This window comes from Cricetulus griseus, chromosome 7 (genome assembly GCF_003668045.3).
Source record: "Cricetulus griseus strain 17A/GY chromosome 7, alternate assembly CriGri-PICRH-1.0, whole genome shotgun sequence".
Taxonomy (NCBI): domain Eukaryota; kingdom Metazoa; phylum Chordata; class Mammalia; order Rodentia; family Cricetidae; genus Cricetulus; species Cricetulus griseus.
This window is the reverse complement of record NC_048600.1, coordinates 41,884,552-41,907,636: the sequence shown is the minus strand read 5'-3', so window position 1 is coordinate 41,907,636 and position 23,085 is coordinate 41,884,552. Positions and strand designations below refer to the sequence as shown.

Here is a 23,085-nt window from a genome sequence, read left to right as displayed (position 1 = left end):
TCTCTTCTTTAATAGTGCTTGGAGTAGTGCCTTGCTTGGGAGTGGGCAGTCCACACACCCAGGCTTTGTGGTAAAGAGTCATGCCAACTGATGTTCACTTTCTAGGCCTCAGGGAGCTTTTGGGGGTGGAAACTATGCTTTTCTGTCTCCAAGCCCAGAGTTTATCCTGTTCAACTGGGATTTCCCTAAGAAGCCTGTTAGCCTGGGCTGTCTTCACTGACCTATATACATGTTACAGCACTTCGGACACCTCATACTTCCTCCTCCCTGGGATAGGGTAGGTGAGACTACCTCCTGGTCCCCAGAAGTCTACAAGGAAGTAGAGATCCTCAGAAATAGTGGCATGTTGCATACATCCTCTTTTGATGACAGCCCTCCCCTGCTTCCCAACACTCCTAGCCAATTCCTAATACCTTATTTTTCCATGTATTCATGCTAAGCATTATAAAGATCCTTAATGTCTACTTGAACCTGTGGTTTTTCTTAGAAATACTTTGAGGTAAACAATTCATGGTCTAAAATAGAAATGTGGGTTAAATATTTTTATTAGTAGGAATCTATTCCTGTAAAATTCTGTGAAAAAAAAAAAAAGGTAAAACAGAAGGGAAACTCTTGAAAGGTGAGCCCACGATTTTCACAGTTGAGATGGTTGGATTTAACCAAGGCCAACCTGGTTCAGAACCTGAGTGCCCGGCTTCATCTTCAGACTATATATAAGATCTCAGTCCAGTAGTGCTATCTTGTTTAAGGGCAGAATAATACTGCCTTCGGGTTAGGAGGTCACTAAGTTGGGAAAGGGCTCCAGTTCTCAGGCTCTGCAGCCTGGACACCTAATTATGTAAATGGTGGAAACCAATGCTGAAACCAAAACCTCCCTGGCCCAGAACAGCTAGGTCCCCCTAGAGTAAGTCTATATATATAAATTCTGGTTTGGTGTAATTGGGTTCTTAAACATGTGTTGTTTCCCAGGCCCAATCTCTTGCTTGCCAGTATACTACCTGTAGACCCACCCTGTCCCTCAGAAAAGAAGGAAGCCAGGCAAGACAGCAGAGGAGGCCCAGGGCAGGGAAGTGAAAGGGCCAATTTAATGAAACTACAAACTGGGACCAGGCCACAGTTCACAGTGATAGGAGGCCATGCAGTGGTAGTGTGAGACCAGGAGAGGGACAGCAGCAGGACACAGTGTCCACGTGGGCATATTCACAGACCATTCAGGAAATAGTTTGGGTTTACACCCTGGCTGGGCAAGACTCATGTGCTTAGGATACCCCCACTACTTGTGACTTCTTCCTGGTCCTCAGCCTAGTGTCACAGTTCTCCCTACTGAAGTGCCCCAATATGGAAGCAAGTCAACTATGGCAAAAAGACTGGCACTTATTCCAGAGACTCATGAACCTACAAGGAGGCTGTTATGATCTGCCACTCTCAGTAAGCTACCAGGTAAAAGTTATACCCATATATAGCACAGACACAAAAGTAGACAGACAGGACAGGGTCATGGGCATTCATTCCTTCTGGCCCCAGAAAATATAGGGGTTCACGGAGATGTGGCCAGAAAGGAGATCTGCACATTGACTCAAAGGAAGCTAGATGAGAAAGGGGGCAAGTTCTTCTTGACTACCAGGGCCTTTAACTAGCCCAGTGTCCTCTTTGCCTTATACCAGGCAACTCTTGGATACCTCCTGGACAGTGGGTAGAAGTCCTGGATTTCTATACCTGAGAGTTCTGAGGCCCAAGTTGGCAGTCATCATTCTTACTCCACCTTTGGCACCCCAGATAAGACAATATACTCCACATAAACCCAGGCCTTAAGACCCAGTCTTGCTTGGGTTCACTTAACTCTAGATGATTCCGACCTCATTCCAGCAGGTCAGATACAACTGTGGTTCCAGGCACAACCCTCACCATAGGCCCTAGTCTGGGAACCTATTCATGCTTTGGGTGCTTTTGGTCCCAGGAATAAGGACCAAACCTGAACCCTTATAAAGAAAGGACCCCAGTAAGAGACCCTCTCCAGCTCATCTTCTGGATTGCAAATGCCCAAACATCACACAAGATCAGTGTCACCCCCATGCCACCCACTGGCCCTTGGCCTTAAATCCAACGGAATTTTTGCTGGAAGTAGGATGCTCAGGGAAGGGCAAGGTGAGGACAGTATTTCCAGGGGACAATGGCAAAACTTCCAACCCTGAGTGGGGGCTGGGGGGAAGTGACCACTGAGCATAGGGAGCAAAGCACATGGGGCCAGACTGATAGGTGGGGGAGTCCAAGTCTAGCTCCGTTAGCACAAGCGCTTGTATGTGTAGATGTAGGCTTTGCAGCTGGGACACGTGTGCGTCACATCCTTGAAGTCATTGATGAGGCAGGGGATCAAGCAGCAGCCCAGATCACACCTGAATTGAAGACACAGATAGGCTGAGGCCTGAAGAAAAGGTCAGGCAGCATACAGACCCCCAGCAGTACCACCATTTGTCAGCACCCCACACTTACCCCATGAAGCAGCAGAAGAAACCCAGCACAAAGTTCATCAGGCCAATCTCGTAGGAGATCTTGGTGGTGATTGCTTGCTGGCAGTGGGGGCACACTGTCTGCACAGGTGCACCTTCAAAGATCTCTCCCTGTAGCACTGTCACTGTGGTAGCTGCCCCTGATGGCACCAAGACTGTGGCCGTGTGGCCCCCAGGGCCAGGATAGGGCCCTGGTGGGTAGGGTCCTGGTGGATAATAGCCCATAGGTGGGTGAGGGCCTGGAGGAGGGTAGAAACCTGGAACATACAAGAGAGGTCACTGATTGGCTGAGAGAACACAAAACATAGGATCCCAGGACTTAGGGCACAGCCCATAGCCTCTTGCCACCTTCCCCAAGAGGGCCAAAATGTCAGTGGGAACAGACCTCAGCTCAAGGTGGCTATTTATAATGACCCAGGTCTTTCAATCTCTACCACATTGAGACCAAGACAGATGTGGCAGAGAGCTGGGAGTACAGCCCATCTCCACTTAACTTCCTTGCCTCTGGCATGCCAAGACTCTTCTTCCATGCCTGCAAGGATGAGGGTTTCAGCAGCAAGAGGGAAAGTATCACACCTCTCCTGTATACAAAGCTTTTGCATATCAATGTCTGATATGCCAAAGATCACCCAATCTAAACCCAGACAGGAACCACAGACTTTGGGCCTGAGAGCTACTGGAGAGCAAAGGCCCAGTTCTCCTTTGGTGGCTTATGTCCCTGACAGGGAAAAACCCCACCACAACACAGTCCCTCAGTGGGTGACAAGCTCCTCCTTTGCCACCATTTTCATTTCATGGGGCATGACTGATGCCTTTCCACAGTGAACTGAGGGTGACAGCTGCCTCTGCTTCCTTCAGGTCTCTTCTCAACTCACCTGCAGGCATGTAGGCGCCATCTGCACTCATGTGAGGGGGCACAAAACCAGGCTGAGGCACTGGATGACCAGGTGGCTCATAAGGTGGGGGAGCAATATCAGCAGAGGGCAGTGGCATGCCTGGTGGCGGCTGCATCACTGCTGGGGAGGCGCGGCCTGGACAGAGAGGGACAGAAAAAAGACAGCAGGGTGGGCATAGAGTGACCCTGAAACAGGATTAGTTCACTGTGAAAAGCCTCAACCACACTTGAGATGGAGAGAGTTGTGACAGGGACCCCAGAAGGCTCAGGTCAGGAAAGATCCTAAAGACGAGCCAATTTACTGGCCCAGCAATCCCATCTAGCGACCTTACCCAGACCTCTACCAAAGGTGATCTAACATTACCTGGGGTAGGTGGGGCTCCACTTTTTTCCTCTAGTAGTGGGGCTGTAGGACCGCCAGGATAAGGAGGGGGTGGCTCATTAGACATCTTTGCTGCTGACACTCCTGGACCTGGAGGAAAACCAAGTTCAGCTCCTTGTTCCTATGCAGGGTCAACACACTGGGTTGTGACCATCTTCAGATGCCCACCAAGCCCAAGCAACTAAGTGTTTTCTCTGGCTCCTCTCAGGGGTTCTCTGGTTCAAGCTCAGGTACCTGAGCTTTACCACCTTTTCCTTTCCTCAAAAGGAAATCTAAGTGTTTGGAGGATGAAGGCTGGTGGCTAGGTCCAGTACCCTTGGGAGCCATCAGTGACTAATGGGGTCCCTCTGACACTTGGGATACTGTATCTCTGCCAGCGCCAACCCACCAGAGCTACGGTCCTTCACACTGCTCTATGGTCACCCACAATTCTTTGGAAGCTGGTGAGGACAAGGCCCAGCAATCCTCTTTGGGAACCTAACCCCTATATCTACCCAGGGAAGCTTGGCACCCAGTCTTCCAACTCTTAACTGAGCCACAGAAGAGCGGACTTCTACTACAGGCTGCTGTAGCCATGTTTGGAAAAGAGTCTGGATTTCTTTTTCTTTCTTCTTCTTCTTCTTTTTTTTTTTTTTTTTTGGTTTTTTGAGATGGGGTTTCTCTGTATTGCTTTGGAGGCTGTCCTGGAACTCGCTCTGTAGACTAGGCTGGCCTCGAACTCACAGAGATCCGCCTTCCTCTGCCTCCCAAGTGCTGGGGTTAAAGGCATGCGCCACCACCAGCCGGCGAGTCTAGATTTCTTACCTCAGATTCCTTGTGCACAGAGAATGAAAGCACTTGAGAATAATTCAGCTACTGGCTGAGACAGGGATCCAGGAGGCTATTTCAGGGAAAGAGACAGCAACACCTTTAACCATAGGTTTCCAGGTAAGCTACTCACCCTGCTTACTCGAAGCTTAACCACTCCTCTCTACCCTTTTCTTTCCCCAAGTGGCACAGCTGCTGGATCCTCTGGGTACCCACCATTCTCAATCCCTACAGTTCCAATCCCCATGCTTGAAAGAATGCCAAAGGAAGTCAGCTGTGAGTTAGTGTCTGGCACTGGTTTACCCCCTTCTGTTTTGCTTGGGAGATATGAGAAGTTAAGAGTCAAAGGAAATACTGTTTTATTCCATCAAATGTCCTGAGTACTTGCTGCAAGGTACTGGTGGAGAAGCAGATGCCCTTACAATAAGTCCAAGCACACAGACAGAGGTACCAAGTTTGCCAAGAGTGAGATCATGGGGTCCATGATTCTTTTTTCCATACTCTCCAACTTCACTTTTTTTCCCCTTTGAAATAGTCTCACTGTGTAGTCCAGTCTAGCTCCTACTCGCCATCCTCCCGCCTTAGCCTCCCAAATGCTAGGATTATAGGCATGTGCCGGAACATCTTAATTCCTAAATTTAACATGGCAGGGGCAGAGGAATCAGGTTCAAGCTTTGGGTTCAATTTTAATAAATAGGACAAGTTTGAGAAACTCCACTCGTGACCAATGCAGCCTAACAACTCCCATGGCCTTCTGCAGGAAGTTACTCAGGCAACCTGAGTATGGGGTTCTTTGCCTGCACCCACTGCGGCTTTAGCCCTTTCCACAGGCAGACCCATAGCTGAGGCTTCTATCCACTGCTCTGGGTTATAGGGCCAGCCACTCCTCTGAAAAACCACCCTCACACCTCACAGCCCCAACCTATGGATGTCTGAGTCTGAAATGCCATGTGCATTTCATTCAGTTGCTTTGGGGGCTGCTTGTTCTAAGAGCAATCATGGAATGGAAACCTGATGGACATCCCAGCAGTACAACCCGACCTGGCTTCCCCTCACCCTGCATGAAACTCTACCAGGAAGTTGCAAGTTCTACCTTTACTTGGCCACACTCACCCACCAGACTGAGCTACTGTTTCTCTGAACAACTTCCAGATGGAGGTTTTTACAGGAGCAAGGATAGAACTGACATTCTGAGATGTCCACCAAAACGAGGAGACACAACAGAGACATGAAATAAAGTAGCCCCATCCCAGGCCATATGGAATGGGACTCAGCTCCAAGGAGAAACGTCTACAGTCTTGGAACATGGGTCAGCAGAACACCAGAACTCTATTTCTTCTCCCATTCGAGGAGAAAGGGTTGGCTTTTAGCAGGCAAAAAGAATGGACAGTAAGGAGATCTGGAATCAGACAAACCTGACCTCAAGTCCAGGACCTTGACATGCCAAAGAGTCGCTCAGGTTTCCCGTATGAGAAAACCCCTGCCCCAGGCCCACACAAAACCTAATCTCCAGCATATCCCATGGGGAAGGGGGTCCTGCTGAGGGATTAAAAGTGTTCTGCAACTATATCACAGTGATAGTTTACAGCTCTGACAACATATCAAAAGCATCAAACATAATAGTAGGAAATTATTCTTACAAATAAATTTAAGCAATTTCATGTAGTACAAATGTCACAGATTATAGAAACTAAGATGGCTATGACAAAACTTTCTTTTTGTTTTTTTGTTTTTCGAGACAGGGTTTCTCTGTGTAGTTTTGGAGCCTATCTAGACCAGGGGCTGGCCTTGAACTCATGGAGATACACCTGTCTCTGCCTCCCGAGATTAAAGGCATGTGCCACCAATGCCCAGCAACAACACTTAATCTTATGGGACCTTGGTATATACAATCCAGCTGTCACCAAAGCATTATTATGTCACACATGGCTGTACTTTCAATTAAAGAATTCCCTCTGTAAGACTGGCCTATGGGTATATGTCTGTGGGGCATTTTCCTGATGTAGGAGTGCCCAGTCAATTGTGGGCAGTACTAACCCTAGGCACAGAAAAGGAGCTGTGAGTCTAAGAACACCAAGCCAGTAGTGTTTTCTTTAGGGTTCTCCTTGAATTCCTATCCTTCCTGGTTTCCCTTGATGGTGAGACTGTAACCTGGAAGCTGTAAGCTAAAACAAACCCCTTCCTCTCCAAGTTGCTTTTGATAATGGTGTTTTATCACAACAACAAATAAGCAAACTATGACACTTGGGATGGAAAGCAAGAGAGATGGGGATTGAACTCCCCCCGGTATGCTAAGTACAGTTGTTCTCTGGGTCTCTTGTTTCCCAGAGAGGAGTTCCAAGCACAAGGCCTCAGAACCCTGAGAACTGCCCCTGGCATTCTACTTGGCGCTCAACTATTCATTATACAGTGCAATTGATCTAAGGCCAAGGCAGAGCCTGGCAGCCTGCCACTAATACAGGGCCACTTGGAGGGGAATGACAGCAGAGTGCTTATCTCCTGGCCACAGCCACAGCTATGAGGTCTTAGGGTAAGCTTAATTCTCTGGTTGAAACTGTCCTACACACTGCATCTGAGGGTAGTCAGCATATTCCCATGGTCTTTCTGTTCCTCAAAGTGCCAGGCACCAGGCATACTACCAAGTTCCAGGGCAGCTAAGTTTGAACCATAACTTGAACAACTACAACTGTGCATGTGCTTTACTGGAAATACAGCTATCAGTCTTGACGTGGCTATAAATCCTGGGGTTTTTTTGTATGCCTCACACTTCATCATGCCCAATGTTCAAAAGTTATGTACTCACATGCTAAGATTAAGAAAGCTGTGCATGCTTTGGCAGCACATACACTAAAATTCAAATGATTCAGAGATAGCAGGATCTCCTGCACAGGGTGACACATAAATTCAAGACACTTTTGTAGTTTTTTTCCTTGTTACTGTTAAACTTTGTTATGTTTAGTAATAACCATTTTCTTGTGAGAAGGCTTTGTGTAAAGCTAATGGAAAAGGTACTCATTTTACTCATTTACTCATTTTGGTAAGTTCTTGTTGCTATTAATTTTTTAAGAATTTTAGTGTTTGTGTGAACATGCCATGGCATGTGTGTGGAGGTCTGAAGTCAACTCTCTAGAGTCAGCATCTTAATCCACCTTATGTGGGTTCTGGGGGTAGAACTCAAGTCACCAGGTTTGCATGTTAAGCACCTTTACCCACAGAGCCATCTTACTGGCTAACCATTAACTTCTCACTAATAAAAAACTATCTTGCTGGGCGTTGGTGAAGCATGCCCTTTGATCCCAGCACTTGGGAGGCAGAGGCAGGCGGATCTCTGTGAGTTCAAGGCCACCCTGGTCTCCAGAGTGAGTGCCAGGACATCCTCCAAAGCTACACAGAGAAACCTGTCTCGAAAAACCAAACCAAACCAAACCAAACAAAACAAAAACAAAACAAAACAAAAAAAAAACTATCTTAGCAGGACAAATGCCTTTAATCTCAACACTTAGGAGGCAGAGGCAAGTAGATCTTTGTGAGTTCAAGTCTAGCCTGGTTTCTAGAATGAGTTCCAGGACAGCCAGGGCTACACAGAGAAACCCTGTCTCAAAAAACATAGCTTTAAAAATAAAAAAGAGCCGGGAGGTGTTAGTGCACACCTTTAAACCCAGCACTCAGGAGGCAGAGGCAGGCGGATCTCTGTGTTTGAGGCAATCATGGTCTCCAGAGCGAGTGCCAGGATAGGGTCCAAAGCTACACAGAGAAACCCTGTCTTGGAAAAAGAAAAAAAGTAAAAAATAAAAAAGAATGCTGTGAGGTGGTGGCACAGACCTTTAACTCCAGCACTCAGGAGGCAGAGGTAGGCACATCTCTGAGTTCAAGACCAGCCCAATCTACAGACCAAGTTCCAGGACAGCAAGGCTACATAGAAAAAGTCTTGAAAAACCAAGAATGAATGAATGAATGAATGAATGAATGAATGAATGAATGAATGAGAATAAAGTTTTTACTACCTTTCCTTGTGTGGCACCTGCCTGTGTGGATGCTGTGTGTAGTGGAAAGATTAGTGCAGGTCAGTGCCCCTGCCTTGTTCCAACTTGAGCTCCAGTACTTTTCTTTCATGATTCTGAGCCATTCATGCAAATGCCAATTAATGCAGAGTCAAGGTAACTAATAGCATCTCTGCTCTACTAATAAGGTAGTCTGACCACCAGCCATACCTCAGGAAACCCCAGGCTGCGGAAGACACTACTATAGTGGAGAGACCCCACTAGACTGAATGAGGTATTAGATGTTTAGAGACAGGGTCAATTTTCCACTGTCAAAGAGACCTAGAGTCTTGGGTATCTCCAGGGAAAACAGAGCCTGTTGTTGTTCAACCCAGACTGCACCCCAGGGAGGCACCTGCTGCTGTGCAAGCTTCTTAAGTTAAGTAAGCAGTTGGGACATGGGCTCTGCATCAACCTTTCTAAATCCAGCTCTCCATTTCTGGCTGCGACATCAGAACCTTGGCTTACTTGTTTGCCTTCCTCTCAGAATGGAAGAAATGTTACCAGAGAGGGTGCAACATGTCCTCTGCTGGAGGGTAGGAGTTGGCTCACAAGAACACTGAATAAAAAGAAACTGTCACTTCCATACCCACCAGGGACTAATGCCTCTATCCCCAAGTGATCTGATCCCTGCGGCTTGTGATCACCTGCAACAACCTCATTCTGAGACCTTCCACCAAGACCCAGTCTGAGCACTTCAGCCCTGTGGCATCCATTCCCAAAACAGCAGAGGTCACAGCCTCTGAGAAACCCTCTAGATTGCTCTCCTGTGAACTGTATCTTAAAACAAGTAGGGACTTGCCTGGAGCTCCCCCAAGTCAACAACACCCCTGGGAAAGCATTCTACCTCAGATCCAGTGGCATGGAAGTGGAGTGCAGCTGCTGCAGAGCTGCATTCCCAGGATCAGTTGACAGCCACTGCTGCAGAGGTCGTCTCTTGTGACAACCCTGGATTGAGACACCAGCTGGCCTCAGATGGGCGGCTCTGCCTCTGAGAGCAGGTCTCTGAACATCTGGCCAGTGGCAGGGCATTGTGCCTCACCCAGTCTCCCATTTGCTGAACATGAGGCATCTGCTGGGCTAAAGGCCGTGCAATGTGATTGGTCATTACAACCAACAGGCACTAGGACCCTTATTGTATTGGATCAGATTGGCCCCTGGGAAGAACATCTTAGCTGTCCAGATGGCTGGTGTTCCCTCTTAGAACAACCAGCCCCCCAACCCCAGGCTAGTATCACAGTTGAATCAGCACTCATTCCAACAATCTCTCAGTGGTTCCATTAAAGACAAAACCAAACCAAACCATAAGAATCAGTGTTCTGGAGTCAAAGCCCAGGAAAAGGCTTGGAGGAGACAAGAGTTCAGTAAAGCAAAGTCCAGCAGACAAAGAGAAAGTAGAGACAGTGAGTGGGTGGCTATGTTGTTGGAGAGTACTCAGCTACAGTGACTGCTTCTAAGCTCCACACCTAAGATCTCAGACAGAACTAGTGAAAAGACAGTCTCAGACCTGCTCAGGCTCAGACATCTGAGATCCTTTGCACCACTCAACTTGGCACTTGGAAGGAAGGTACTAACAGGGCGGGATGTCCATAGCTCAGTGGTAGAGCACTTGCTCAGTATCCATGAGACCCTGGGTTCAAGTTCTTATACTAAAAAGAAAAAACTCAGGACAGCAAGAGTGACACAGTGAGATCCTGTCTCAAAAAACAACAAACAGAAACAAAACCCAACCAATGAGCAATGGAAACAGAGCCACCTTCCTTTCTTGACCACTGATGACACAGGTCTTTCTGGCACTCTAGTATCAAGACAAAGTCCTTAATCTCTGACTCACTTTGGAAAATGATGGTCTTATGAGGCAGAACTGAACTCCAAATTTTGGGCCAGAACAGGCTTTACTCAAGTAACAAGCAGTAGTCATATCAGAAGATGCTTTTAAACTCCTATGCAAAGAAACACCATCCATTCCTAATGAAATCAAGGCTGATCATGTCACATTGAAAGTAAGTGACAGATTGTGAAGAATGACAGCCTTATGAAGTAGGTGGCTCAGAAAGCTAGCTGCACTCAAAGCCTTCTCGTGTTTTTCCTTCTGCTATGATTATCAGTGGATTAACTAAGACATTCCAGCCCTAATTACAGTTCCCATGACCATCTGACTAAGCACTGGGCCAAGGATGGTCTTAGTGCCTGGACCACTGGAAGGCACTGAGGAAGTCAGCTCATCTAAACCAGGGACACTTTTCTCCTTCCTGCTGGCTGGGCCATAGAACATGGTTACAGTAGTACAGCAGCCATGAAGCAATGGAAGCCAGTACTAAGGATAACCACAGAGACTCCAACCACCTCTAACTCTTCCACATAATAGAAATAAACCTGTTTTAGTCAATTATTGGTAAATCAACTTCCAATTATTAGGAAAAAACTTTTCCAATTATGGGGAAAAAAACTAGCATTACAAGTAAATGTTACTTGGGCCTAAAGGCATACAACTTCTTTCCAGGTGATAGTTATCAAAACACTCCCATTAAATTTCCAATGGACTTTCTCCACATCACACAAAATAGTCTGTTAGGCTAGCAAGTTGGGGAAAATGCTTTCATTGCTTAAAAATAGACCCCATCCCTGTCTCCTGACTACACATAGCCATGAAGAGTCATCATCTATGCTGGATCAAACCTTTCAATATAGCTGCTTTAAGGTCACCATGTACAGCTCTGTAATAAATTCAGTGGTTACCCAGAATAAACTCTGGTAGAATCACACTTTGGTTTGTTGTTGGGACCATAAGACAGGGTAGACATTCATGTCTCCCCAAGTGCAGGAATTTTAGCAACAGGCCATCAATCATGGGCCTCTACATAGAGATCCTATCTCAAAACAGCAACAACAACAACAACAAAACAAAAAACCAAGGGCAACAAACAACAAAAAACTCAAAAAACAAAAACAGGAGTAGTGGTGTGGTGGTGCACGCCTTGTATCCTGGCACTTGAGAGGCAGAGGTAGGCACATCTCTTGAGTTTGAGGCCACCCTGGTCTACAAAGTGAGTTCCAGGTTTACACAGAGAAAGCCTGTCTCAAAAAACAAACAACATACATAAAACAGACCAAAAAAAAAAAAAAAAAAGGGCAGGGGATGTAATTCAGTGTAGAATACTTGCCTAACATGAGCCAGGTCCTGGGTTCAATCAATAACACTACATACAAAAAAAGAGAGAAAAAGAATACTGACAACTAATGGTCCTGGAATAAGGCCACCACTCACATGGGCACAGCCACCTGATTGGAGAGGCTGCTGCTAACACTAGGGAGTATTGATGGAACATTTACCATATTGACATAGTTACCCAGCATGGGGACAGAGAGGAAAAGCTCAAAGTGAACACAGGTACATCCTCTGTATGCCTATTGTAGGGACAGTACACCAGTGTCTCAGGCCCTAACTGTCTTCCTCTCTGCACAAATCTATAGCTAATTCAGGCTTTTACTAGTGTGCAAACAAGGCTAGGATTCCTACAGCTGATCAGAGACACTATACTAGGTAAGAAACAAAAGAGAGAAAGCTGGACGGCATTGGTGGCGTACACCTTTAATCCCAGTACTTGGGAGGCAGAGGCAGGTGGATCTCTGTGAATTGGAGACCAGCCTGGTCTACAAGAACAAGTGTGCCAGGATAGGCTCCAAAGCTACACAGAGAAACCCTGTCTCGAAAAACCAAAGAAAGAGATAACAGACAGAGAGAACAGACAGAGAGAGCAGAGAGAGCAGAGAGAGAGAGAAAGAGAGAGAGAGAGCAGAGAGAGAGAGAGAGAGAGAGAGAGAGAGAGAGAGAGAGAAAGCTGGGCATGGTAGTGCACACCTTTAATCCCAGCACTTGGGAAGCAGAGGCTGGCGAATCTCCGAGTTCAAAGTCAACCTCGTCTACAGAGTGAGTTCCAGTCAGCCAAGACTGTTACACAGAGAAGCCTGATACATAGTAGCAAAAACGGGGTGGGGGTGGGGTGGGGGTGGGGTGGGCAGAGAGAGGGAGGGGGAAGAAGGGGATGATCCTTTACAAAATCCAGTCTCAGAACCCTGGTGAAGGCTGAACCTTTCTAAGATTGTGCTGGGAAGGCTGCCAGCATGCTCCCATGCTCAACCTAAATGACTATTGTCCTTGGCTGCCCAATAAGCATTGGCTAGACTGTGAAATTGTAACTGTGGCCCATCTTCCACAGTGAAGGCAAGCCAGGAGGAGCAATGTCTCCACTGCTGGTCCTGGTCATCTTTGGCTTGTGTTTATAAGTTAAGGGCACAAGTACAACATGAAGTAAAAAAAAAGAGAAGGAGGAAGTAAAAAAGGAGAAGGAGAAAAAAAAAAAGAGTAGGAGGAAGTAAAAAAGAGAAGCAAAGCAAAATCTAGATAGGGCTAGTGGCTCCAAACTTAGAAGTAGGTATGAATGACTTCTAGGCCACAATGAGGGCACTAACTGGGCCTTGACATCTGATGATTTCTCATCAGTGCTCTTAGCAAACTCCACAACAGAGCAAGTTAATTATACTTTTCTGGAGGAAAGCTGCTCCTCTTGCATTCTTTTTGATTCATTCGATTTTAAGGTGTCTATATGTATTGTCTTGTTCAGCCAAAAGGATAGCTAACTCCACCTGATCCAGCTACATCTGAAAATGTCACCTATCTATCTACTTTCAACCAATATGGAAAAATTGTATGGGCTAGGAACTGAGTACAAGCAGTTAAGAATAGTGCAATCCTGGGCTGGAGAGATGGCTCAGAGGTTAAGAGCACCAATTGCTCTTCCAAATGGCCTGAGTTCAATTCCCAGCAACCACATGGTGGCTCACAACCATCCATTATGAGATCTGGTGCCCTCTTCTGGTATGCAGATATACATGGAAGCAGAATGTTATATACATAATAAATAAATAAAATCTTTAAAAAAAAAAAAAGAATAGTGCAATCCTCCTTCAATGGTGTTCTCTGGGTGTTGTGGAATAGAACATTTGTGTTGCAGAATATTAACTATGTAAAGATGTGTTGCTGTTTTACCTTGCCTGACTAAGGCACCTTATTATTTATTAGCCCTAAGGTCTAATAAAAAGCTGAACGGCCAATAGCTAGGTATTAGAGGGACAGGCTGGACTGGCAGGCAGAAAGAAAAGGGGAGCCGGCCAACCAGCCACGAAGGAAGCAGGAAAGTGGGATGGACAGTACATCGATGGGGCAGTAAAGAGATGAATAGAAATGGGTTAGTTTAAGTTAAAGAAAAAAATTTAGCTAGAAACAAGACTAAATAAAACTAAGGCCAAGAATTCATAGTAAGTCTCTGTCATGCTTTGGAGGGCTGGTGGTCAAAGAAAGCCAGCTACATCTAGGTAGTGAGATCTTGGGAGGTTTAAACACAAATGCAGAAGCCTTTTGCTTGAGTGTAGTTTCTAATTTTCCTATGATGAGCAGCAGCTCCTTTCAATGATTTCAACTTCAAAATGCTCAAAACTGGCCAGGCGATGACGGCGCACACATTTAATCCCAGCACTCAGGAGGCCGAGGCAGGCAAATTTCTGAGTTCGAGGCCACCCTGGTCTACAGAGTGAGTTCCAGGATAGCCAGGGATTGTTGGGGGATATTCAATCACACTGTGAACCCCAAGTTTGCATTTGTGTTAACTAGATAAAATTAACTTTGGGTCAGGCGGCTAAGTTAGCCATTAGTAATTAGACAGAAAGTAATTATAGAGCATCAGAGGGCATTTGGGAGAGAGAGAAAAACATAGGAAGTAGCAGGGAGGGATCTGGTTAGACAGGGCACAGGTCTTTTGGAGATGCCAGCAAAGAGAAAGGGTTAGTTATTTGCTACTCAGCCTCTCTGAGCTGGCAGGTTTTCACCCAAGTCTTTGAATCTGGAGTCTTATTTACAATTAGAATGATAAATTAAAGCTACCTTTAGTGGCAGCAACAGGGCCAGTACCTACGGGAACAGAATTCTCACCAGCCTGAGGCCTGAGCAGCCAGAGGAGCAGGCCTGTAACTGTGGAGCTGCAATTGCTGGCTGAAATAGCATTAGATTAAGGCGCAGACACTGTGCCGAAGTTAAAAACAAAAACAAAAGAGATACACAAAACCTGTCTCAAAAGACAAAAACAGGGCGTTGGTGGCGCATGCCTTTAATCCCAGCACTTGGGAGGCAGAGGCAGGCAGATCTCTGTGAGTTCGAGGCCAGCCTGGTCTCCAGAGCAAGTGCCAGGACAGGCTCTAAAGCTACACAGAGAAACCCTGTCTTGAAAAGAAAAAAAAAAAAAAAAAAAAAAAAAAAAAAAAAGACAAAAACAAATGAAACAAACAAAAAAACAAGTCAACAATCAAAAAACCTCAAAAACTATTAAATCTGTTACTCTGAATCCAGAAAGGTGCCTCAGGCTATGAGTTCTCCATGATGTGCAGGGGGAAACAGGGACTTCTGAGAACTCTCCCTCTCAGATGTCACAAGCATCCTTTACTGGGTCTTCCTAGATCTGCTTTTACTGGGTCTTCCTAGGTTTGGTAGAGTGATTCCCATCTCTCTTCTAGATCATCACCCAGGGCTTTGGGCAAACTGTCAAGTTGGTTAGGTCTTGAATGGAGAGCCAGCAAGTCACCTGATGGAAGGGCAGGCAAGCAAATCCCTAAGGGACACATGATACACTAGGGTGATGAGGTTACCGGGTCTGCCCAAGGCAGGCAATGGTTGGTTCTGAGCCGAGAACATAACCCAGGCTCCCCCATGGTCCTGTGCCCTTGCCTTGTTCTTTGAACTGTTTTGGTGCTTGGAAGCTGGTTTTGGTGTATTCTACTGCTGGTATAGAACATGATAAAGTACACATAGAGGAAATGAAAAGCAAAGGATGGAAAAAGCTACGGCTTCAGGCATAACCAGAGACAAACAAGTTGTCGGCACTTGTGCCAAGGGAGGTCATGGTGACTGAAAGCTAATTTTAGAAACACCACAAGCCTAACACCCACCACTTAAGGCACCAAAAACAGAACTCTTGGGGGAAAAAAAATCCTGACATCATCTGCCCACACTGAACTGATACAACAGTCTCTGGGTTATTTTACCCAGATGGCTAAGTGAGATTAAGACTGTTAGTCTAACCTAGGAAAACATATAAGACACATGACAGTCATAGCCAACAGGAGAGGCTTTTTTTTTTTTTTTTTTGGTTTTTCGAGACAGGGTTTCTCTGTGGCTTTGGAGGCTGTACTGGAACTAGATGTTGTAGACCAGGGTGGTCTCGAACTCACAGAGATCCGCCTGTCTCCCAAGTTTCCTAAAGGCGTGTGCCTCCAGTGCCCAGCGGCAATTGGTATTTTATATGCACTATATAACACAGTATTTGGAGGTTGAACCAAACTCCTATTACTTGAAGTTGACATGGGACCTTGGGATGGATATTCATTCACATGAGGCAGCATGGGAGAACACTGGCTTTTCCCTTTGGGAAAATGGGAATGAGTGTCATGTTTGGAGTTGTCATTGTCACACTTTCTTCTGACTCAGATATCTCACCTTTCTGGCTAGAAAAGCATCAAAGGTAACTAAATCTCAAGTCCTAGCTAACATTCATTTGGGTACAAACACTTACTAAGCACCTAAAGGCAGGAGCCATGTGACTACTGGAGACTGCAGTAAGAAGGAAAAGGACAACAGATTGGGAAGTGGGCTGAGGTGTGATGGGGCGATTTTGGCTGCTCCCATATGCTAGTGAAGAGGCAGGTCTCAGCTGTCCTGGTGAAAACCCAACACCTGCTACAGCATACTCAGCCCTCTCATGTCATACTCTCCAAAATGTTCCAAGTACATTGGTTGCCCTGTATGCTGGTACAAATGTATAAACTCAGTATTTGGAAAGTGTCAGAAGGCAGATCAGAAATTCAAGCTTCTGACCAGTCTCAGCTACCTAGAATGTTTGAGGACCCTGCCTCAAAAACAAATGGGGGATAGAGAGAAAATGAAAAGAACTGACTGATCTTCCAGAGGACGAGGGTTTAACTCCCAGCACCCACATGGCAGCTTACAACTGTCTGTAACTCCAGGATCCAACACCCTCACACAGACATACATGCAGGCACATAAAATAACAATAAATTTAGAAAAAAAGAACACAACACCAAACATCTGTGTGGGTGGGCCTTATGCTCCCATCTTCTGTACTTAAGTTTACATGGATTTCATGGTACCCAGAACAAAAAGGTGAAGTCTCACTGCCTAGCCCCTGGCTCTTCCTTTGAAGGCAAGGCTGGGGAGAAAACAAAATGTCTCCTTGGGCTGCAGTCATTCCATAAATTCTCAAAGCTCAGGACTATTCAAGGACTTTAAAGGGCAGTTTGACATTAGAACTAATCCAGTGATTGTGAACTTAAGAATTCAACTCTCCATTTGATAATATATTTTGAGGGAAGGGAAGAGGGAATACAACATGGCCCTATGCCTTCAGAGCCAATAAGCTCATAGGAAGACAAAATAACAGAAATTCAGGTAGTATCTGATTTTATTCAACCAATAATACTGAGTGTCTGCTATATGTGAGGCATTTTCCTAGGCAACCAAGGTGGGAGACATTTATCTTAACAGACTGGGAAAGGGAACTATAAACAGAAATATAAACACAGTACAGTGACAGAGGAACAATTAGGGAAGGAGTGCTACAGAGCTTAATTTACATAGGAAAGGCTTCACTGAACATAAAACATGTAAGTACAGGCAGGAGAGCAGCTGAGCTAAGATCTCTTTTACACTGAATAATCTAGGCAATGGGGTGAGGGTACTTAGGTTTTTCCAGTCTCCCTTTGCACTGTGTGGTATACCTTTAGCAAACAGGTGGCTACTAGAAGGGAGAACCCTACATTCATGGGCACCTCTGGCAGTGCTAGGTACAGTTCTCTTTTGGCCAGTTTGAAGCCTCAGAGAAGCAGGTCAGAGTGTGGTTCATCTCTAGGCAAAGTAGGTAAACCATGCATATGTGGCACCTAGGTCCTAGCCTTAGGGGGATACAGAACACCTGGGATCTGAGAGCTAAGAAGTGATCATGTAAGGTCTTATTCCCTGAACAGGGAATGGTTCTTCAGTTCTGAACATGGGCCACTTTTATTCAGTGAATCCATTATTAGCCTAGCTACCTTTTCTAAGTGACTATTTACTCAAGAGTCAAGATCCTCAACTCCTTAATTCAGACACTTCACTGCACCCCTAACAGTGATAATTCAATTCACAGTCCTAGAACTCAGGTACCTATCGATCCACCTGGGAACCTAGGGCCCCTTTCAGAAGAATTTACAGAATAGGCAAGACCACTGGGTGGCTCTAACCACCTGAAGAGGTCTGTGGGTTGGGGTCCTGCAGGATGGCAGATAGGGAGTTCCAAGCCCAGGGCATTAGTCATTCCCAGCAGAGATTCAAATACTGTGTGCATGCCACAGCCAGTCACCAAATTAGATGGCTGAAAGGGGTTCCATTTTTTTTTTTTTTTCCTGGTTTTTCAAGACAGGGTTTCTCTGTGGCTTTGGAGGCGGTCCTGGAACTAGCTCTTGTAGACCAGGCTGGACTCAAACTCACAGAGATCCACCTGCCTCTGCCTCCAGAGTGCTGGGACTAAAGGCGTGTGCCACCAATGCCTGGTTCCAAACATTTTTTTTTTTTAAATCACAATTTATGTACATGTGTGGGCTCCTGTGCCATGGTATGCCTGTAGAAATCAGAGGCCAAACTAAGACAGATGGTTCATTCTTTTTGTTAAATGTGTCCTGAGGATTAAGGTCTAAAGTCAAATGTTTTTACCTACTGAGCATCTTGCCAGCTGCCAACTTTTTTTTTTCCCCCAGTTTCTCTGTATTGTTTTGGAGGCTGTCCTGGAACTAGCTCTTATAGACCAAGCTGGTCTCAAACTCACAGAGATCCACCTACCTCTGCCTCCCAGATGTTACAGCTGCCAAGTTTTTAAAAATTTTATTTTATGTGTATGGGGTTTTGCCTGCAAGTATGTCTGTACACTACATTCATGGAGTGCCTGAGAAAGAAGAGAGTGTAGGATCCCATGGAAATGGAGTTACCATAGGTGCTAGGAACTGAAACCTGGTCTTCTGGAAGAGCAGCAAGTGCTCTTAACTGCAAAGACATTTCTCCAGCCCTGACAATCTAAAACATTTCCTTTAAACCTTGACCAATACTACTTCTGAAGAAAAAAACAAAACAAAAAACCCTCTATCTCATCTGATGGCCCACTGGGGTTTGAGAGAAAAGTCTAGGTTCAGCCCTATGTACCAAGACTTCTTCAGTCCATTCCAGCCATACTCACCTACCTTGCACTTCTCTGAAACTTCTGTACCTATCTACTGAATAAATGAGTCCATGGGATTTGGGATTAACCTCGGTGGACATCCTATGCTATTCCTATCTCAAATGCCACAGCTGAGGCAGACCTCCTGGTCTTCTTTCTGAAAGTGCCTTTATTTATGGTCAAAATTAAAAACAGGAAAGTGCTGGGTGGTGGTGGCACATGTCTTTTAATTCCAGCACTCAGGAGGCAAAGGCAAATGGATTTCTGGGAGTTCAATCCCCCAAAGGATCTTGACCCACAGGTTGAGAACCACTATCCTAGACAATCAGCCAAGGAGCAACAATAAATATACAAAGGATGCTGCACTGAAATCTCACTCCATTCCAACTTATAAGGCTGTTGGACTTAGTCACTGAATGTCAGAGTAACTACTCAAGGAGTAAGTAACCCTCGCATCTTATTACCTACTTCACTAGTGTTTCTTCTAGAAGGAAACTCCTAGACATAGCACACAACTGGATCTGAGTTCTGACTAAATCAGCATTTATTGGATGTGTGGCTTATTGGGCACAGTCAGAGTTTTAACTGAGCTCCTCTGACACCTTGTAATTAAGAACTGATGAACTGGACCCCCACTGGACAGACCAGTCAGGGATTTCAGCACTCATATCAGAAGCATGGGATGAGAAAGGTTTCCCATATAGAAAATGTACTACAACCGCTTTCAGGGGAAGAGTAACAGTGTTTTGTAAACCAGCACCCTTGCCCATCTCCTGGGTTCAACAATCAATCCTTCCACCTCAGCCTACACAGTAGCTGAAAATATAGGGGTGCAACACCAGGCTGTTAAGATTTCTTTGTGTTATGCAGCTCCAAGTACTTTATCATGAAGAAATCCTCATCTTTTCAGTACTTATGGCAGACACAGGTTTTCATCTAGTCTGGGTGTTGTTCCTTGCCTGAATGTAACACATGAGGTTCTAGGAAGGGAAATGGCTTGTCCTAAAGCTTCAGAGTCACAAAGAGGGACCTTCTTCAGTGTGGTCTGCCATCTCCAAGTCTAGGATATACTCACCCCACGACCCTGTTATCACCACCAGTTTTAAGGGACCAGGTAGGCCCAGGGGCCACAGGCTCAGGACTGTGTGGGTGGGTGGTTTTGGAAGGGTAGGGGACTCTAAGGAAGGGCTGAGGCCTGCCTTGCTCTCCTCTCTGCAGTGGTATACTTCCACGGAGACTTCCCTACAACACATAGTGTTTGGTGGTATCCTGGGTGCAGATGGAGTCTTTTGTGGGCTCCAGGAAATGGGTCCATTTCTGTTTTGTACAATCTAAGTTCTGTCATAGGACAAGAAACATTCCATCAACAATGCCAGCCACACTCTCCTCCTCACCCCAGTAAAGACCAACTGCTTAATCCCAGCACTTGGGAGGCAGAGGCAGGTGAATCTCTGTGAGTTCGAGGCCAGCCTGGTCGCCAGAGCAAATGCCAGGATAGGCTCCAAGGCTACACAGAGAAACCCTGTCTCCAAAAATCTAAAAAAAAAAAAAAAAAAAAAAAAAAAAGACCAACTCCTCTGTAGAACTCCCCACACTCTGACTTACAGGACAGACAACATAAATGACAAGCCTTTTACTGCCACATCTCCCAAACTGTGTGTTCTCTCCGTTTTTTGCCTTTTGAGGGGTGTCTCTGACTTTTCTCCCTTACAAATGAACAGGGTGTGTTATAGTCTGGTGTTCATAACTATGGAGCAAGTACAGAGACCTGTGGGACTCAAAACTATAACCATAATTCATCAGTACCTTCACCCTGTTCTAGAGTTTCAAACACACCCACCACAGCAGCAGGTTCAAACTGGGCAAGCTTGTAACATTCAAAACAAGCCAAGAGAACAGGGCCAAGGGCTGAACAAGCAGACAACTCACCGGTTATTGCCAGCATAATCTGCTGGGACAACCAGGCCTCTGGGACACATGCCATTTTCTTTTTCTCAAAACAGTTTTGTTCCCTCAGTATTCTTTACACACTCCCTGTTTCTTCTGATTCTAAAGCCATGGTCAGCTGTTTTCAAGTCCTCTAAGAGTCTATATAAAGGTCTTTCCTGGTTCTAAAACCACATCCTTTGAGAAACCCTCCAAAACCTTGGATCTTCAGGGCTGGGAGGCAGACTTTTAAATAGCCAAGGTTAAAAAATCAATAAGCACCAAGACTTCTAAGACTAGTTAATAATATGCAAGCTTAACCACCAGCAATGGAAATATACTGTTATCTGCAGTGTACTTTGGCATGCATAAAAATAAGAGACTGCTGGATGGGTATACAATAAAGGACAATATTAACCACACATTCTGTGCACTGTTGTAAGTCAACATTTTCTGCATGCTTTTAATTTTTCCTAATTAAACGTCGGGACAGAGGTCTTCGAGACAGTGAATGACTGAAAACATCTTTCTTCTTATGAGCAGAGGGCAAGAAGAGCAGACATGCCTGCCTCTTCCCACCCAACTCAAGGGAAGAAGCAAAGTACCGGGGAAAGCTCAATGTAGTGTTTGGATTATATAAAACTGATGTAAAAGCTAGCAAATGCCCTCCTCCAGGGCCCTTGATCCTCACTCCTAAGACACAGGTTCTCAGTCCCAAGTGTGCATGAGAATTTCTGGAGAGCTTACTAAATGCAGATTTCTGGGCCTCATTCCTTAACTACCAAATCAGATCCTGGGGGATGGGGAAAGTCCAGGTCTTTCTGATGTAGAGGATCCTAAACTGTTCGCTCCATCTTCTTTCACACCTGTTGAGAGGCCCCAGGGGACCCACCTTCTCCAAGGTACTGGATAGCTTGGGGCTTCGCCAGCCCACCGCCTTCCTAACGTTCTGCCGGAGCGCCTCGTGAAGCCGCATCCAGACCTGCAAACCGGCGGGGGAGGGAGAGCAAGCCAGGCTCTTCCGAGACCGCCAAGGTCACCCGCGGGTCTCTGGGGTGGCTTGGCGCGGGAACCCTCCCCGACCGACAGCCGTTCCTCTACCCTCCATACCCCGAGGAAAAATGACACCTACGGCCTTTCTTAGAGAAATGTAGAAAGGAGTGATAAGGATCACCCGAGTGGGCTGGCCCTTCTCAGGCCGATAATCCCGTGTCTGCAGGCCCAGTCGCTCGCGGCCCTGAAAAGCAGTCCCTCGCAGCCCAGCAGCTGCAGCCACACCGAAAATCAACTGTCCGCCCCGATTCTGCGTCTCAGGATGGGGGAATGGACTCCACCACGGTACCCCAGTCCCTTTTACCTCGGAATCCAGGAACCCGAGGGCGGAGGAACACAGAAAACGCCACGGGTCCGGCCCGGTGCAGCGCTCAGAGGAGCCCCTCTAGTAGCGGGCTGGCAGCGCACACCGCCCCCGCACCCCGAGGACCCTGGAACTTGTAGTCCTTCTGCGCACCCGCAGCATTCCCTGAGGCGGGGGCCTACGACTCCCGGCATCCACCGCGCGGCGAAGAGGAGAGGGCGGGACTCCGCGGGCTATGTCACGCGGGCCGAGGGTTTCATAGCCCAGCTCCGCCTCGCCGGGCGCGAGGGGTCCCCCACCGGAAGCCGCCCAGAAGTCCCAGAGGCGACTCACCGTCGGTGGAGCCCCTCACGGCGCAGCTGGAGGAACGGCTGCCTCAGATCCTGTTAAGAGGACATGGATAGGGTTTGGAGAAAGGCCCAAGCTTCTGGCCTCGCGGCGCAGGGCGGAGCTTAGAACCACACCACACGTGACGAGCTAGGGTGACGTCAATGGAGGCGCGTTGCTGGCTAGAGATAAGCACGTGGGCGTACCCAAGGCCTGCCCCTGCGGGAAAGGCTGAGGAGAGTTGAGCAGAGCGGGGTTCGCGCTCCCTCCCTCTGCGCCCCAGCCGCGCTGTGCACCGCTAGAGAGAGAACACAACCTTTGCCTTAGGCTGTCCCGACGCTGTGCTTGGCTGTCCCTGTCCTCACACAGCTTCCATTCTGAAAAACCACAAAATGCCCAGCGCCAGGAAGGAAAGCTAGAGAACCGCCCAACAGAATGATGGAGTGTTGCCTTTCGGCAGGGAAGTTAGGAAAGGAGATGGTGGAGGCGTGAAGGAGATGGTGGAGGCGTGAAGTGGAAAGAAAGGAACTG

The 23,085-nt window shown here is 46.6% G+C and overlaps 1 protein-coding gene and 1 pseudogene across 3 annotated transcripts; one reads left to right on the top strand and one right to left on the bottom strand.

The window, feature by feature from the left end:
* Positions 1 to 1,043: 1,043 nt before the first annotated feature.
* On the bottom strand, positions 1,044 to 22,689 carry Cdip1 (cell death inducing p53 target 1). Of its 3 annotated transcripts, XM_027424001.2 has the most exons (7): positions 22,228 to 22,352; positions 21,763 to 21,852; positions 4,589 to 4,664; positions 3,767 to 3,874; positions 3,383 to 3,538; positions 2,491 to 2,764; positions 1,044 to 2,393 (listed from the first exon to the last, which is right to left on the bottom strand). In XM_027424001.2, exons 4-7 carry the CDS (start codon positions 3,849 to 3,851, stop codon positions 2,282 to 2,284), a joined length of 627 nt encoding a protein of 208 aa, XP_027279802.1. In that variant the 5' UTR covers positions 3,852 to 3,874; positions 4,589 to 4,664; positions 21,763 to 21,852; positions 22,228 to 22,352; the 3' UTR covers positions 1,044 to 2,281. The 3 variants fall into 3 exon arrangements, with proteins under 3 accessions (XP_027279802.1, XP_027279801.1, XP_027279800.1); XM_027424000.2 differs by lacking the exons at positions 21,763 to 21,852; positions 22,228 to 22,352 and adding an exon at positions 22,561 to 22,689; XM_027423999.2 differs by lacking the exon at positions 21,763 to 21,852 and having other exon boundaries at positions 22,228 to 22,378.
* Positions 7,419 to 7,517, top strand: LOC113836547 (annotated as a pseudogene).
* Positions 22,690 to 23,085: the final 396 nt, after the last annotated feature.